The sequence below is a fragment of the Panthera tigris genome, chromosome C2 (assembly GCF_018350195.1).
Source record: "Panthera tigris isolate Pti1 chromosome C2, P.tigris_Pti1_mat1.1, whole genome shotgun sequence".
Taxonomy (NCBI): domain Eukaryota; kingdom Metazoa; phylum Chordata; class Mammalia; order Carnivora; family Felidae; genus Panthera; species Panthera tigris.
The window spans coordinates 152084832-152100318 of NC_056668.1; the positions used below are offsets into that span (position 1 = coordinate 152084832).

General features: G+C 40.7%; 1 protein-coding gene across 6 annotated transcripts in view; it reads right to left on the reverse strand.

Annotated features, from left to right (window-relative positions):
• GOLGA4 (golgin A4) overlaps positions 1 to 15487 on the reverse strand; it is a 125486-nt gene that overhangs the window by 71368 nt on the left and 38631 nt on the right. For 5 of the 6 annotated variants that reach the window (XM_042957243.1, XM_042957241.1, XM_042957240.1 and 2 more), the window contains 5 exons: positions 12410 to 12724; positions 9728 to 9775; positions 8094 to 8150; positions 1023 to 1121; positions 357 to 486 (listed from right to left, as the gene is read on the reverse strand). In XM_042957243.1, coding sequence (XP_042813177.1) covers positions 357 to 486; positions 1023 to 1121; positions 8094 to 8150; positions 9728 to 9775; positions 12410 to 12724 — 649 coding nt within the window. Of the gene's footprint in view, positions 1 to 356; positions 487 to 1022; positions 1122 to 8093; positions 8151 to 9013; positions 9098 to 9727; positions 9776 to 12409; positions 12725 to 15487 lie in introns of those variants that run through there. The other variant, XM_042957242.1, reaches the window with a different exon arrangement.

The following is a 15487-nucleotide window of genomic DNA, read 5'->3' on the forward strand; positions in this document are numbered from 1 at the left end:
AAATTCACTTATCTTAAACAGGATGGATCTGTTTTTACGAAATCTAGCTACCACTATCAATAAAACAGTGTAACATCATGAATTTTAGCGCAAGTGCTGCTGAAGTGAGCGCTAGAGTGAATTTTAATTACAACGAAAACGTGGTGCTACTCACGGGCTTTCAAGTCTTAAAACAATGACTTAGCTCCGTTCTCCTGAATAACCACAACAAACAAAGAACCAAAGTAACAAACACTCGTGCATCTTTCTGGAAATCGTAGGAGGACACTTTTCTGTCTCAGCCCACATCATGCCCCGGAAACTCTCAACATCCTCCCCTAGCTTCTAAACTAACTTTTTCACAAGATGAAGCTTACCTACTGGCTCTGTATCACTATCCGTGTTCTCTTTAGTGGCACCTTCAGCCTGTGGTTCCATCTGAGGACACGGTTTCGGTAAATCAACATTCATGGGGCCATTTCGTAACCGCTGTTTCAGCAGAGAAACCTAAAAAAGAAATGTGCATTAGAAAATAAGATGATAGGGGCGCCTGGGTGGCTCAGTCGGTTAAGCATCCAACTTCAGCTCAGGTCATGAGTTCGAGACCCACATGGGGTCAGTGCTGTCCGTGCAGAGCCCACTTTGGATTCTGTGTCTCCCTCTCTCTGTGCCCTCCGTCGCTCATGCTCACTCGCTCACTCTCTCTCAAAAATTAAAAAAAAAAAAAAAAAAAAATAGGCCATTTTGGGGCACCTGGTGGCTGAGCTCAGGTCATGATCTCATGGTCCTGGGATCGACCCCATGTCAGGCTCTGTGCTGAGCATGGAGCCTGCTTGGGATTCTCTCCCCCACTGCCCCTCTCTGGCTCACGCATGTGCCCCCCCACACACACACACATACACACTCTCTCTCTCCCTCTCTCTCTCTCTCTCTCGCTCTCAAAAAAAAAGAAAAAAAGGCCATTTTGTAACATCTAGAGCCTCAAAACTCCCTTCATTTTTTCTCCGTCCAAACGCCACACACTTTTTCTTGTAATCTTTTACCTGAGTCTGGAGAACACTGATGTGCTGATCTTTTTCCTCTAAAGATGCATCAAACTCCTCTTGCAGACGTTTTTTCGCCTGTTGATCCATCTGCAGCTCCTAGAACACAAAGAGCTTTAAAGTAGTTTTCGGTAAAAAACAAAAAAAATACAAACTTGAGGTTTTCAAAGCTCAAAAACATAATCCAGATTTGCGTTTCTCTGAAGGTAAAGTATCAGCAACAATAATTAGAGAAGAATCAGCGCCTAAAACGTTAGCATTTCTCCCAGCAGATAATTTTGTTCCTTCAAAACCCCGAAGGTCCAAGAAGAAAGTGTATTTGTAGAGCTGGAATGACTGCTCTATGATGTTAATAGTGTGGAGAGGACAAATAATTATTTAAGCTAAAAAATCTTTATCCGACTTTAAGACATCTTACTCCTTGTGCTCTCTGGATGCACTTGACCTAAAACTACATTGTTTTCTACCAAACAGAGAGCCAATACAACCTTCCTCCTCCCAATACCCAGAAGCAAGAGACAGCCAAAGTCAGAAGCTTCCTCATCTGTGAAACGAAAAGGCTGAACTAGCCCATCACCAAACTGAAAAATTTCAAGTTCCTGAAATTACTTAAAATGCTCCTTTCTCTGGATCATTAGGGAGCCTTCCCAACTAAATCCAATGGTCTTTACCTCTCTATTATAGCAGTCACCAATAGTTCCCTTCTCAGATGAGGCACCTGCTCTCCGGGGCTTTAGGCTCCTGTCTACACTCCTGTCTCTTATTTTGCCCCACCCGCCTCACAGATTCTATTGGCATCGATCCCCCTTCAGTCCTGTGCCTTCGGTGCTTCTGACACTTATTCCGTTAGAATGCTAGAGATTACAGTCTGGAGCATATGAAATATCCCATCAAAACCCATCTATTTTTCTAGGACGCCTCCTTTTCTAGTTCCCTGAGCTCAGAACGTTCACAGTCACATTTTGCCTCCCTTTGTCAATCCCTGCGTATGAGCAGATTCTTTTACTGCTGTTACAATATTTGAGCGCTCTCGTTTTCCACATCCGTAACTATAGTCCAGATCTCTATCATTTCAATGACTAAGTTCCTTCAGTAGCCTTCTAGAGAGAATTCTCACCTCAAGTCTTCCTCTGGTTTAATCCTTAATCCCTTGCACACACATTTGCTAGGAAATTTTCCCCAAACAACATTTGCAAGGACTTAGCAAGCAACGCCCTCTTTCTACAATGTTTCAAATTTATTAGCTCTCAAAACACTGAAGCACTAACTGTTCTCTATTCTCCCCCACACCTACACCGCCCCAAGATCCCACTGGCACTGCTCCTCTCACTAAAACTCCTGGCTTGGCTCCTCCCACGGAACTAGTCTCCAAATGCCAGTCTTTGAGTCAGGACAGGTCCACAATGAAGTCTTGACGGATCCGTGGTGAAATAACAAACACAAAGCCGGTGGAGACAGTTTTTCCTTCATTTAAACACCTGTCCTTTACTCTGAGAATATGTCTTTCCTACTCTTTTTTGTGATTAAAAAAAAGAACCTTTTCAGGGCACCTGGCTGGCTCAGTTGGAAGAGCAGGCAACAGCTGATCCCAGGGTTGTGACATGGGTATAGAAATTACTTAAAAATTAAAAAAAAAAAAAAAATCTTTCACAAAATAATGACAATAAAAGAATCTGGTTCCTTATTCAATGTCCTACTGGAAAAAATAAAAGTCTGCAGCTCCCTGACAATTCTTTCCCCTCTATCTGGAAGGAACTAGAAGGTAATTTTTCAGTCCATGAAAGCCAAACAGTCTGGAAAGCACTGCCGTCCATGACTCCGCACAGGCCAATTCTTTATGATCCTTTACCCTCCTTAAAATTCATTTCTTCCAAATAATTTTCTACATCCTACCATACTAGACTCTGTTATATGCCATCTCTAACAGCCAACAAAAATTCCTCAATTTTTTTTTGAGAGAGAGCACGTGCACGCACACACACACACACATGCACACACACACGTGCATGGGGGAGGGGAAAAGGGGGAGAGGGAGAAAGAATCGTAAGCAGGCTTCATGGTCAGTGCAGAGTCTGACACAGGGCTCGATCCCATGACCATGAGATCATGACCTGAGCTGAAATCAAGAGTCAGACGTTTAACCAACCTAGCCACCCAGGTGTCCCCAAATTCCTCAATATATATGATGATTTTCAGGTTTTTAATGTTTTAACCTCTCTGTGTAGACAAGAAATCCCTGGATACAACAGTAGCATCTTTTAATCATACACTCCACTCCCTCCACTTGTCACTTTACCCTATTCTACTAAGTATTCCATAAACAATACAGACTACAGTTAAAAAGGAACTTAAGAACTGTCTACTTATATCCTGACGACGGCCCACAGGCTGGCTAGCCAATTGTCCAATATTTCCTTGATAGGGATCTCACTACCTCTAGAACTGGACCCTAGTATCTGGGGTCATTTCTTACTTTAAAAATTTCTTCTAGAGCACCTGGGTGGCTCAGTTGGTTAAGTATCTGACTTCGGCTCAGGTCATGATCTCATGACTGGTGAATTCAAGCCCCACATCAGGCTGTGTCCTGCCAGCTCAGAGTCTCCATCTCTCTCTCTGCCCCTCCCCCATTCATGCTCTGTCTCTCTCGCTCTCTCAAAAATTAAATAAAACATTAAAGAAAATTTCTTTTGGGGTGCCTGAGTGGCTCGGTCAGTTAAGCGTCCGACTTCAGCTCAGATCATGATCTCACGGTTTGTGAGTTTGAGCCCCGCTTCGGGCTCTGTGCTGACAGCTCGGAGGCTGGAGCCGGCTTCAGATTCTGTGTCTCCCTCTCTCTCTCTGCCCCTCCCCCACTCATGCTCTGTCTCTCTCACTCTCTCAAAAGTAAGTAAACATTAAAAAAAAATTTTTTTAATTTATTTTTGATTAAACCTTCAGGGTATATCTAATACTATTTGAACTTTTTAGCCAAATAATAATAAATGGCTCTATAATACTACTAAATATAACAAACTAATTCAATAATGTTCCTATTTTTGGCCATTCAGACTGTTTACAAATTTTGGCAAATCTTGAAATTAACATTTTTATGCATATGATTTGAAAGGTCTTTCTGATTATACCCTTAGAGAGAAATCCTGATGAGTAGAATGTATCAAATACATTAACTATTTCACTATTTTTTATCTTTGCCCTATGCTACCCATTATGTTCAGATGTGATTTCAAGCTGCAAAAAATGAACCCTCCTCCCTAAAGTTAGCTTTGAGAACAGCAATTGCTTATAATGAACTGCATCCAGGTGGGCCTAGAAAAAGTACATGCCATGCACGGACAGAAGGACAGAGAAAGGAGGAAATATCTAGGATAGTGTCATCATTTACTCCCCATTTATCTGGCCTTAAAAGGGAATCAGAACCCTATTTACTTGGATGAGCTCATAATATTCACAGTTCTATTAACTTTCTCATAATATGATATTCCTATTTAATATCTGTGGATGTTATAAGATTCAAGATCAGGCAAAGAAAATTACATGCTATCTGTTGGAAATGGTTTTGCTTACCTTTTTACTTATCTGATTCATTAACAAATGCCTAATATGCTAGAAATCAGCGTAAGAATAAAATATACATACATATATGTATATGTATATACAGGACTGCTGTTTTGTTTTGTCATCCATCCAAAAAATATTAGGAGAGATGTTCATGGATTCTACTCACGTGTATATGCATGAGGAAGAAATAAAATACTAAGCAAGCAATGTTTTCTGAATATCTTTTTTTATTACAGTTATTTGTTAGCTGCTTGTTTATCAAGAGAAACTATGCCATAACCGAGTATTCATGTTCCATAATTGAGGAACACAGATCAGTGACAAAATTCCATGGGACTCAACCCAAAGAAATTCTTTACATTCCAAAATCCTTTTAGCCCCTGAAAGATACCAGCTTTCCTCATCTCTTCAAAATCTTTCATAGAATCTTAATTTCCATAGAAATCTGCATATGCCTTCTTTCTTGGTTCAGCCACAGCAAACTTACAGAAAGCTGCAACCCCCCAGGGATACAGTGAATATGCCAACAATAAGAAACCGCAGACGCTTAGGCAGAAGGCCTTGCATCTGAGGTTTCGTCAAAGCACTGGAAGTCATGGTAGTTCTCAATGCTAGCCTCAAACCCAACATCCTTCCTAATACCCTGAATATCTTCATATAACAAAATAAAGAAAATTATACTCTTTTGCCTGGTCTAAATCAATAAAGTACTACCTGCGTGTAACCTCTCTTCAGACTTTAATTCCAAAGAAACGAAATACTTTATGACTAACAGCACTTTGAATGTTTAATTAAATACTAATCATGATTTTATGGATTATACTATTTAGCTGAAGGAAATTTTTTGTTCTTTGTGAACAAAATTTAAAATATCCAGACCCTCACTTATCCATTTAGTATCTACACATAAATTACGGAATAAATCTCTCTTCATGTAACTGGAACCAGAGTTATAGTTCAGAAATAGATCTTAGCTACTAAAAAAATAGTGTAGATCTGTACCAAACAAAATTTATTCTATGGCCTCTAGACCCCTTGTTCCTCCTCTCTTCCCTTGGCCCAGCTGTCCCCTGGCCATTCCATTGATTACAGTCTTGACTAAAGACAGTGTGGTAGGCAGAATATGGCCCCACAGATCCCAAGTCCTAATTCCTGAACCTGTAATATATCAGGAGAAGGTGCAGATGTGAATAAGTCAAGAGCCCCGAAATAGGAGATTATCCTGGATTATCTGGGTGGGCCCAATCTAATCTCATGGGTTCTTAAAATCAGAACCTTTCCCAATTGAGTTCAAAGAGAAGGGGAGAAGTGATTATGGTCGAATGGGCAGAGATGCAACATTGATAGCTTTGAAGATGAAGGAAAAAGGCTTTGCCATGTCCAAGGACCAGAGGACGTGGCAGCCTCAACAGCTGGAAATGGCAAAGAAACAGATTGTCCCCTAGAACCTTCATTAAGGAACAGTCCAACCGACACCTTGATTTCAGCTGCGTAAGACTTGTGTCAAATTTCCGAGATTTGTGTTGTCTTAAGCCACTAAGGTTGTGGTATTTGTTGCAGCAGCAACGGAAAACTAACACAGGTAGGCAGATACTAAAAATAACTAAAACTTGTCAATCTGTGTCTCTGACAAGTATTTCCTAACAGGGTTTCCATTTTCACAAGGGTTAAAAGGAAAAGAATACATATGTAATGGCTTATGACCTAACAGTATACATATGGAAAAAAGATCTTTAAATGGTGGAAAAACTGGAATAGTATATAAAAATTTATTTAACTAATTTCATGAATCATAATTGATGGTGGTAGTATTAGAATTGTTATTCTAGGGGCGCCTGGGTGGCTCAGTCGGTTGAGCGCCGACTTCGGCTCAGGTCACGATCTCGCGGTCCGTGAGTTCGAGCCCCACATCGGGCCCCTGTGCTGACAGCTCAGAGCCCGGAGCCTGTTTCGGATTCTGTGTCTTCCTCTCTCTGACCCTCCCCCGTTCATGCTCTATCTCTCTCTGTCTCAAAAATAAATAAAAACGTTAAAAAAAAAATTTAAAAAAAAAAAAAAAAAAGAATTGTTATTCTAAGACTGTTGTGTTTATAATGCTGGAATAAGGCCAATAAGTGATTTTGGGTCTTTTATCATCAGGTTCTTCCACACATGAACTGTAAGGAAAAGAAAGGGATCCAGGGGGATGTGTAGATTCAAGGAGACTTTTCAAGATATACCAAAACAATTTTTACACAGGCAAGACTACTATGTCTAGAGGTGCACACTTAGGTGATAAAACCTTAGGGGTACCTGGGTGGCTCAATCAGTTAAGCGTTGGACTCTTCATTTGGGCTCAGGTCATGATCTCACGGTTCATGGGTTCGAGCCCTGTCTCAGACTCCACGCTGCCAGTGTGGAGCCTGCTTGGAATTCTCTCTCTCTCTCTCTCTCTCTCTCTCTCTCTCAAAATAAAGAAACTTAAAAAAAAAAAAAAAAGGTTAAAGAGACACAAGGAAGTACAACACAAGTCAGTAGTTATTTTTGGAGAAAGGGACGGGACTATGACTTGGTTGGGAAACACACAGGGGCTCTTGGGATGACAAGGAACATTCTATTTCTTGACCGTGGTGGTGGTTATGATGTGTTCACCATACACATATAAGCCATATATTTTTGTGCATGATTTTCTATATTTGTTATACTTTACAATTAAAATATTTTCACAATCAAAATATTTTTAAAATTTTACCATAAGCGATACAGGAGCGATATAGAATCCTATCCTCTAACCAATACAAGTCAATAATATCTGTTCTTCTCAAGACAGGACAGGAGCAGAAATGAGCAAAGTATGATTCCAAATGATAAATATCTGCCTGGATTCTAATACTTCATTGTAAAAGTTATCCCCCAAAATTATAATGAACATAATTTTTATCTAATTTTACCAAGATTATTGGTTAGGAAAAACAAAAAACAAGCCTGAAATACCTAATAGAGGAGACAGGTTAGCCTTGGAAGTTGCCACTGACTGTTCAAGCTGGCAAATGATATTCTACTGCTAACCATGATATTCTTTTTCTCTTAAGTTTATTTATTCATTTTGAGAGAGAGGGTGTGTGTGTCTGTGTGCACATGCACAGGGGAGACACAGAGAGAGAGGGAGGGGGAAAATCCCAGGCAGGCTCCTCACGTCGTCAGCACGGAGCCGGACTCGTTAGAGCGGGGCTCCAACCCATGAACTGTGAGATCCCGACCTAAGCCCAAACCAAGAGTCGGATGCTTAACCAACTGAGCCACCTAGGTGCCCCTAAGTAAGATCCTCTTATGTCATTAATTCCACCAACAGTACATACCTTAGGAAAACGACACAAATAAAAACTGTAAAACTGATCGCTGATCTTATAAGCTGGGCTGTCTAGTTTTTACTCTAACTACCGAAGTGTATATGAAACTCTCCCAACAAGTACAAGAGTTCTGATAAATGTAAGAGATTTAATTACTATTCTCAAAGTACTAATCACAACTTACCTCTCTTAACTCTCCAATTCTCCGAAGTGCTTTATCCTGACTCTGACTTAATATACCCTTCAATTTAAAAAGAAAAAAAAAAAAGTTGGTTCAAACAACTGCATGACATACTAATGAAAAGCAAGTAGAAAAAGAGCACAAATCATTGAACTTTATCTTTAACATCCTTTACACTGGGACTATGCAACCACAGTTCTCTACCGCCACTTAGTGGTAGAATTACATACATCTAGAAATAAAAATCCATAGACAAGTCATAGATACACAAGCAAGGTACCCACAGACTGTAGGAATAAGATGAACTTTTGAATATGAATTTATGAAATATTAATAATACAATGGATTAAAGCAGAGCTACCTCATGTCAAAAGACCCCATGTTCAAGAAAACATTAACTAAAAACTCTATTTGTAATATCCTGATTTCCACATTTGTTATGGACAATGAGAACACTGAATCAGCAATAAATAATTGGTATGATCATTCTGAACTGATTATACTCCAGATCAAAGCCAGAAAATTTAATATTGTACTTAATGAAGATTATTATTTATAGCAGATTAAATATTTTACAATAATGCACATGGGGAAATTAATTAGTGTCTTTAGATGGGACAAAATGCTAAACTGTTAATAAAATAACTTTTACTGTAAAAAATAAGACTATATTTTTGGTGCATGACTTTCGATATCTGTTATATTTTACCATTAAAAGACATTAAAATGTTTATCGTGATACAGCAGAGATAAAAAATGCTATCCCCTAACAAAAATAAGCCTATATTCTCCATCTTTCTCAAGACAGGACAGAAACAGAAATTAATACAGCATGATTCCAAGTGATAAATATGTATACATCTTATCACAGCAAACTGATGGTACCGTTTGAAGTGGAATGGATACTTCCCCTTAGCTCTGACCTGTGAATTATCACCTGGGATACCTGGTGGGAAATGTCTAGCCACAGAACAGGGTGACACAGTGGGGCTGAGGTGCGCCACCCAGAAGAGCTTCCTCTCTCCACATACTTAACCAAGAGCTTTACAAGCAGCAGCCTCAGGAAAAAACAGAGAAGATGCTTGTGTTTGGACCTTGATATAATGATAAGGAACAGAGACGTCTGCAGATATTTCAAAAATAGAAGGGAAAGCTTAGAAGGCTGTATGTCTCTACCACTAAAAACCAAGACGTGACTTGCAAATTGAGACACCAGAAAGCATGTTTGAAAGAGGCAAACACGCCTTAAATCCGAACCTCTTACACACCGCAGGGGATCCACAATTCAAAAAAGCCCATCCCGACCAGAGGTAAAAATCTCTGGAATTTCTCATTCACTCCCTTTATTAAAACAACGGGGTGCCTGGGTGGCTCAGCTGGTTAAGCGTGACTCTTGGTTTCAGCTCAGGTCATGATCTCAGGTCAGTTAGTGAGTTCGAACCCTGGAGAGTGATTCTCTCTCCCTCCCTCTGCCCCTCTTGTGCTCTCCTTCTCTTTCAAAATAAATAAATAAACTTAAAAAAAAATACTTGGGTCACATGGAGAATTATTAAAAGTGAGGGTCAGAACTATCTTACTGTAAGACTCTAATTTTTAAATAATGTATGAATCAATATCACAGCCAAGATATCACTTACTTGGAGCTTCTTCTTCTCTCTCTGAAGAGTCTGATAAGCTATGACAAACTAAAATAAAGAAAAAGTCACCAATAATATCAGTCATTCCTAAATAAATGAGTTATTTTATTTTATTTTTTTTAAATGAGTTATTTTAAATACTGCTAACGCATCTCTTTATGAAAGTCACAAATACACAAATCAGGAGAATCCTTTTATAGATAATTCAACCTCATTAGATGCATATAGCGTACAGTCAAAATTAACAAATGAAATGTATTTCTAAAAAATAAAATATAACTTGACTGTATAAAGATGTTAAGTCTGGACTCGATTCCACCTCAGGCACACACATCTTTAAATCTCAGTACCCAATTATGATCAGAGCCAACTTGCCTAAAGGCACGAGGCTGCTCAAACTGCGGCCACAAACCAGTACCATCAGCGACAGCATCCCCCGGGAGCTGGCTTAGGAGGAGAAAGTCTTGGGTCCCACGCCAAACTAACAGAATGAGGCTGGAGCTGGGGGTGAGGGGAGGGATATGTGTTTATTTAGCAAGCTCACCGGGCGGTTTTGTTGCTTTGGGCTATTATAGACCATGTAATTCATCTCTAAAAGACTCTGATTATAGGAACTGTGACGAGGGCTGGGTAAAAATCTGAAGAAAGGGACTCGTAACCATTAGATGAAAACGGGTAATGTAGGTTCTGAAGAGATGTTTAACCATTTAACCTAATTAAATAGGGTATTTAAACGTTCTACACAACCTGATGAAATTATACACTAACAAATCTCTTAAACCTAGAGATTCCATAGCCCTATTCATCTGAAAAATAAGCACATGGCTCCAATGGATTATTTGGACCCTACTTCAGAAGTACAACAGGGCTGTGAAGAGACAGGCCGCAGCTTGAAGAGGAAGCACTCCCCTACTCCGCACCCTGCCATTCTCCTTGGAAGGTTGCTGTGTGCCCCTCAACGCATCTACTGATGCCTTGAGTTAACGGGGCAGGCAGTCATGGAAGGGGAGTCCATGCAATAAAGAATTTAAAAAAAAAAAATCTGCCTGAGACCACAATCATCCTCCTCTTACTACCTTAAAACAGCTATTCTTATTCCCGGATAGGAAAACGGTGCTCAACAAGCGGGGAGTAGGACAGGTGGGAAGAGTAAGCCAACAATGAGATGTCACTTACAGCACGATCTTATCCTGGTCACCTACAATGGCAAGGAAAGACAGACACGAAGACTATGTGCTCTTTTCATCCCTAAGAAGCTGCATGACTCTACTTGAGGTGGCACAGAAGGGTGGAAACAACCAGAAAGACCTGAGGTCTGTCAGCTGCTACCTGTGTGACTTTAAGCACATTTTCTTAATCTCTGTGATTAAGTCTCCACGAGCCCCTCAACCCCATTCTACTAAATGAAGCTCATTAATATCTACTTCACAGAGAAGGTGCAAAATTCAATGGCACCGCAAACTTAAAATGCATAGTGTCTTGCATCCTTTCATACTACTTACACTGCTGCCCCGGCTTCAAACTTAGAAGCAACAGGCAAGTTAGTAAAAATAACCTAAGTCTAAACAACAAATAATCCAGGACGATGATTGACTCGGACAGAAATGAATAACAATAAATTTACGGGAAAAAGCTGCCTGATTCCACGAGTACCTCATGAGAGAGATGGCTTTAATGCTATTTACATGTCTAGCTTCCAGCGAGCTGAGAGAGTTTAGCCTAATAATTCCTTCCTATTTTGTCAGCACTTTGTAGTTTTAAAAAGATATTTTACATATTTCATCTAGGGGTTTCTGTTTTTATGTTTGGCTGCAAGGGTAAAACTAAGCATACTACAGCCATAATCGAAAATGGCAGTTATGGCTAACATTATATACGGACCTTGAACCTTATTATTCATCAATTAAAGTTAACTATAATGCTGAGTTAACTGGTAAGGCAATAAAACATTATGCACTGTCTAAGGAAAAAAATTCCACGGGCAACTCGCCCCAGAAAGGCTTTCCTAAGGAAGAAGAGTTTTCACTGCACAGGACAGGGAGGGAAACTAATGCAACCCAGCCCAAAGGGAAGAGCGGAAAAAAGATGGAATGGGACTGCTTCCTTCCTCTCTTAGACCACAGACAGTGCCATCCTCAAGGGATTTAGCAAGTAAAGATTCATCTGAGGTGAAGTTTAGATGCAGGTATAATGAGAGTGAACCAAATGTGTCAGAAAATCGGACCACCTAAAACATAATTAGGGTAAGCAGCGATGGAAGTCTGGTCGGCAGAAGAAGTCACTTCGGAAGCACAACAGTTAGAAGATGAACAAAAAAAGGGGATGTGAGGAGGAAAGATGATGCGCTCTGCACGGCGGGGGGGGGGGGGGGGGGGCGGGTGTGTGTGTGCAAGCAATGTTGGGGAGAGGGGCTGGGGGAGAAGAGGGGCACGGAAGGTGCAAACCGGAAGGCTACAGAAATGACCTTCTCCAAAATTTGACTAACAGTCTTGCCAAAGGGGTTCTGTACACCTGAAAATCTTTAGATAATGCCAGAGACTAGCCATAATAATCAGCGGATATGGGGAATCAATGGTTTAGCCAACCACAAGAGTAAAAGCCATACAGTAGTATGAACTAGACAGAGAACAAGAGGGAAATTTTTCGTATTGGCAAAAAAAAAAAAAAAAATCATGCTCCTACCTCGGAACATTTTCCTTTGTAGCTATTCAACCTTCGTTCCATTTTTCGCAAGCATTGAATCAACTGTTCTTTGTTGAGACTGTCTAAATTAGGGAGTGAGTCTTCTGGTTCACTCTCCATATCAGAGGATGGATCAAAGGTGGCCGCAGAAAAGTCCAGGTCAAATCGATTCAGGGACTCTCTGGAAGACGTTCGTACCAAAGACTCTTTAGAAGAAGATCTGAACAGAGACTCCTTTAGTGGACTTCGAAACAAAGACTCCACTGAAGGTACCCGGAGCTGGAGCTTCTGTGCAAAAGACTGCGTGTCACCTGACTGCAACCAAAACCCGACAAAATATGTGGTTAAAATGCACATTTAGACTTCTAGTATTCCCTATCACCACCAACACCAGTAATCTATTAAAAGCTCTAACAAATGCAATTTACATTCCTGACATTTTGTAACACACTGTTTTCTGGAAAACAAGAGACACCCGGCTGTTTCTGAAAAAGCACTGGACCTGGAGTCAGAGGGCTGGGATACAGGTCCCAGGTCCGTCACCAAGCAGTGGAACTACCTTCACTAAGTCACTTCCCTTCAGTTTGCACATCTGTAATAAAGGAGGATGCCATGCTTCCCAGCCGACCTCACCGGTGTGCCGTGAACATCTGTCCACTCAACTAGAAGATCCTCGGAAGCAGTGATGTCTGTATCACCAGTATACACACCCAGTGCCTAAAATGGGGGTATATATGTTGTGAAGTGTGTGGCTAGAATCAAGTGGGCTTTACCCTGAGTCTCCATGAGGTGCTGATTCCTGATTGCCCTCTTTAACACAAGAGGGGAATGGGGGAAGGGGGAGGGGAATGCTTAGTGAGCCCACTCTGTTCACTAAGAGAATGCCAGGCAGGGTTGACTAGTGACATCCAGCTCGGTGTAATTACCGTTCTGTCTACTGAGAATAAAAATGAGCATTAAAAAGTCACGGAGGACGACTCAAAAATCTGAGCTAGAATCCCTCCGCACAAATCAGTAAGTCTGATGTTAGAAACAGTAATAAGCAAGAGCTGTTCTCTTAATTTGAATGATGTGTTAATTTGAATAGTAACAACGAAAAATAACATAACATAATTCAACAAAATGCTCCAAACTGCATTGTTTTGTTCAGGGGACAGCAGTATTTAACAGGTGTTTCCTAGGAACTCATTCTCATTAGTGTGCCACAGGGTCACCTGCTAGATCTCAGCAGTGCCAGGAATGAATGCCCACGAAAGACAGAGGCCATGTGTGGGCAAAAGTTACAGGAAAATAAAAATATTCTCTTTAGTATACAATTTAAAAAAGCGAACCAGGAAAACTTGACTCATGGATGCTAGAGACTTAGTATCAGTATTGGGCAAGGCGGGAGTGAGGGGAGATAACATGCCCCCCCCTTCACATGCACAGAGATTTCTCACAGGTGATTTATAATAGTAAAAACCGGAAACCCAAATGTACACCCACTAGAGGATACGTCATGTACATTACAGTACATGAAAAGAGGTTCAAGACATACTATTAAATGGAAAAACACCAAGTTAGAAAATAATACACATACTGTGAACTCATTTTGATTTAAAGCAATTACAGGTACTTTTCCATATGCAGTATATGTATTTACACAAACACCCTTCTATCATAATGTGCAAGTTTACCTTTATGGGGGGTGGAGGGATGGAGAAAGTCTTAAGGGAGAGGAGGGACCCTCATGCTCAAAACCTTTTAAGAACTGCTTTACTGATACTCCACGACCAGCCACTTCTGACCTATGCAAAAAGTGCTTTTCACTTCACACAGACGGTGAGTTGCCCTGGGACAAACAAGTGAAGCAAGTTCGAATTACACTAGAAACAGTGTTGTCTTAGGGTCAGCCAGAAGCTAAAGAACAATGTCAAAGACACGTCTTCGCAGAAGCTGATAAACCTGGTAACAGCCACCCCAGTACATTTGGAAGTGACACGTTTGAGTGTAGTGATTCGGCCTGTGGACTATCGAATTAGGGTGCCTAAGTTCAAATCCTGGTTCCCCCAGTATGTTCGACATGACCTTGACCAAATTACTTAACTTCACTAGTCTTCTTTCTTCCTCTTTAAAATGGGGATGATAAAAATAATTATATGACGATGATGATAATACTACCCACCTCAGATGGATGCCACAAGCACTGAGTTAATACATGCAAAGTGCTTACAATGTAGCAAATACTCAATATACATTAATAATCATTACAATCATTAGAGAAAGGAGACTAAAATAAAAGACAAACTTACAAATGAGAACGTCATACACAAGCTTCTGTGGCAGACCCTTTCATATGATGCAGTAGCTAAGAGCACAGGCTATGAAACCAGACCTCTTGGGCCCAAGTCTTAGCTCTGCCATTACTGGCACTATGACCTTGGGCAAGTTACCTGACCTTTGGTGCTTCTGCTTCCTCATATGTAAAATGCACTCATCGCACAGGGTAGTCGTGAAGGGTAATAAGTCAATACACGCACAGTACTTCAAGGTAAGACTGGCTTAAGGTAAACAAATACTGGCTACCACCTGATATCTAATCTTCCTGTTTTTCTTTCTACCAGGACCCAGTTTTGTTCAGAGTAAGTAATACTCACCTTCCCAAGCACAAATTAAAGCCACATGAGACACCACCACCCATCCACCAGAATGGCTAAAACTAAAACTATGGAAAATACCAAGTATTGGTAAGGATATGGAGTAGTCCACTTTGGAAAACTACTTGTCGGTATTTACTAAAACCAAATACAAGTACACAACCTGAATCAGCAATTTCATTACTAAGTATGGACTCAGCGGAAATGTATATGTATGTTCAGCAAAAGATAAACTAGAAAGTTTACAGCAATCTTATTCAAAATAGCCCCAGGGGCGCCTGGGTGACTCAGTCGGTTAAGCGTCCGACTTCGGCTCAGATCATGATCTCAGGGTTTGTGGATTCGAGCCCCGCATCGGGCTCTGTGCTGACAGCTCGGAGCCTGGAGCCTGCTTCGGATTCTGTGTCTCCTTCTCTCTCTGTCCCTCCCCAACTTGTGTTCT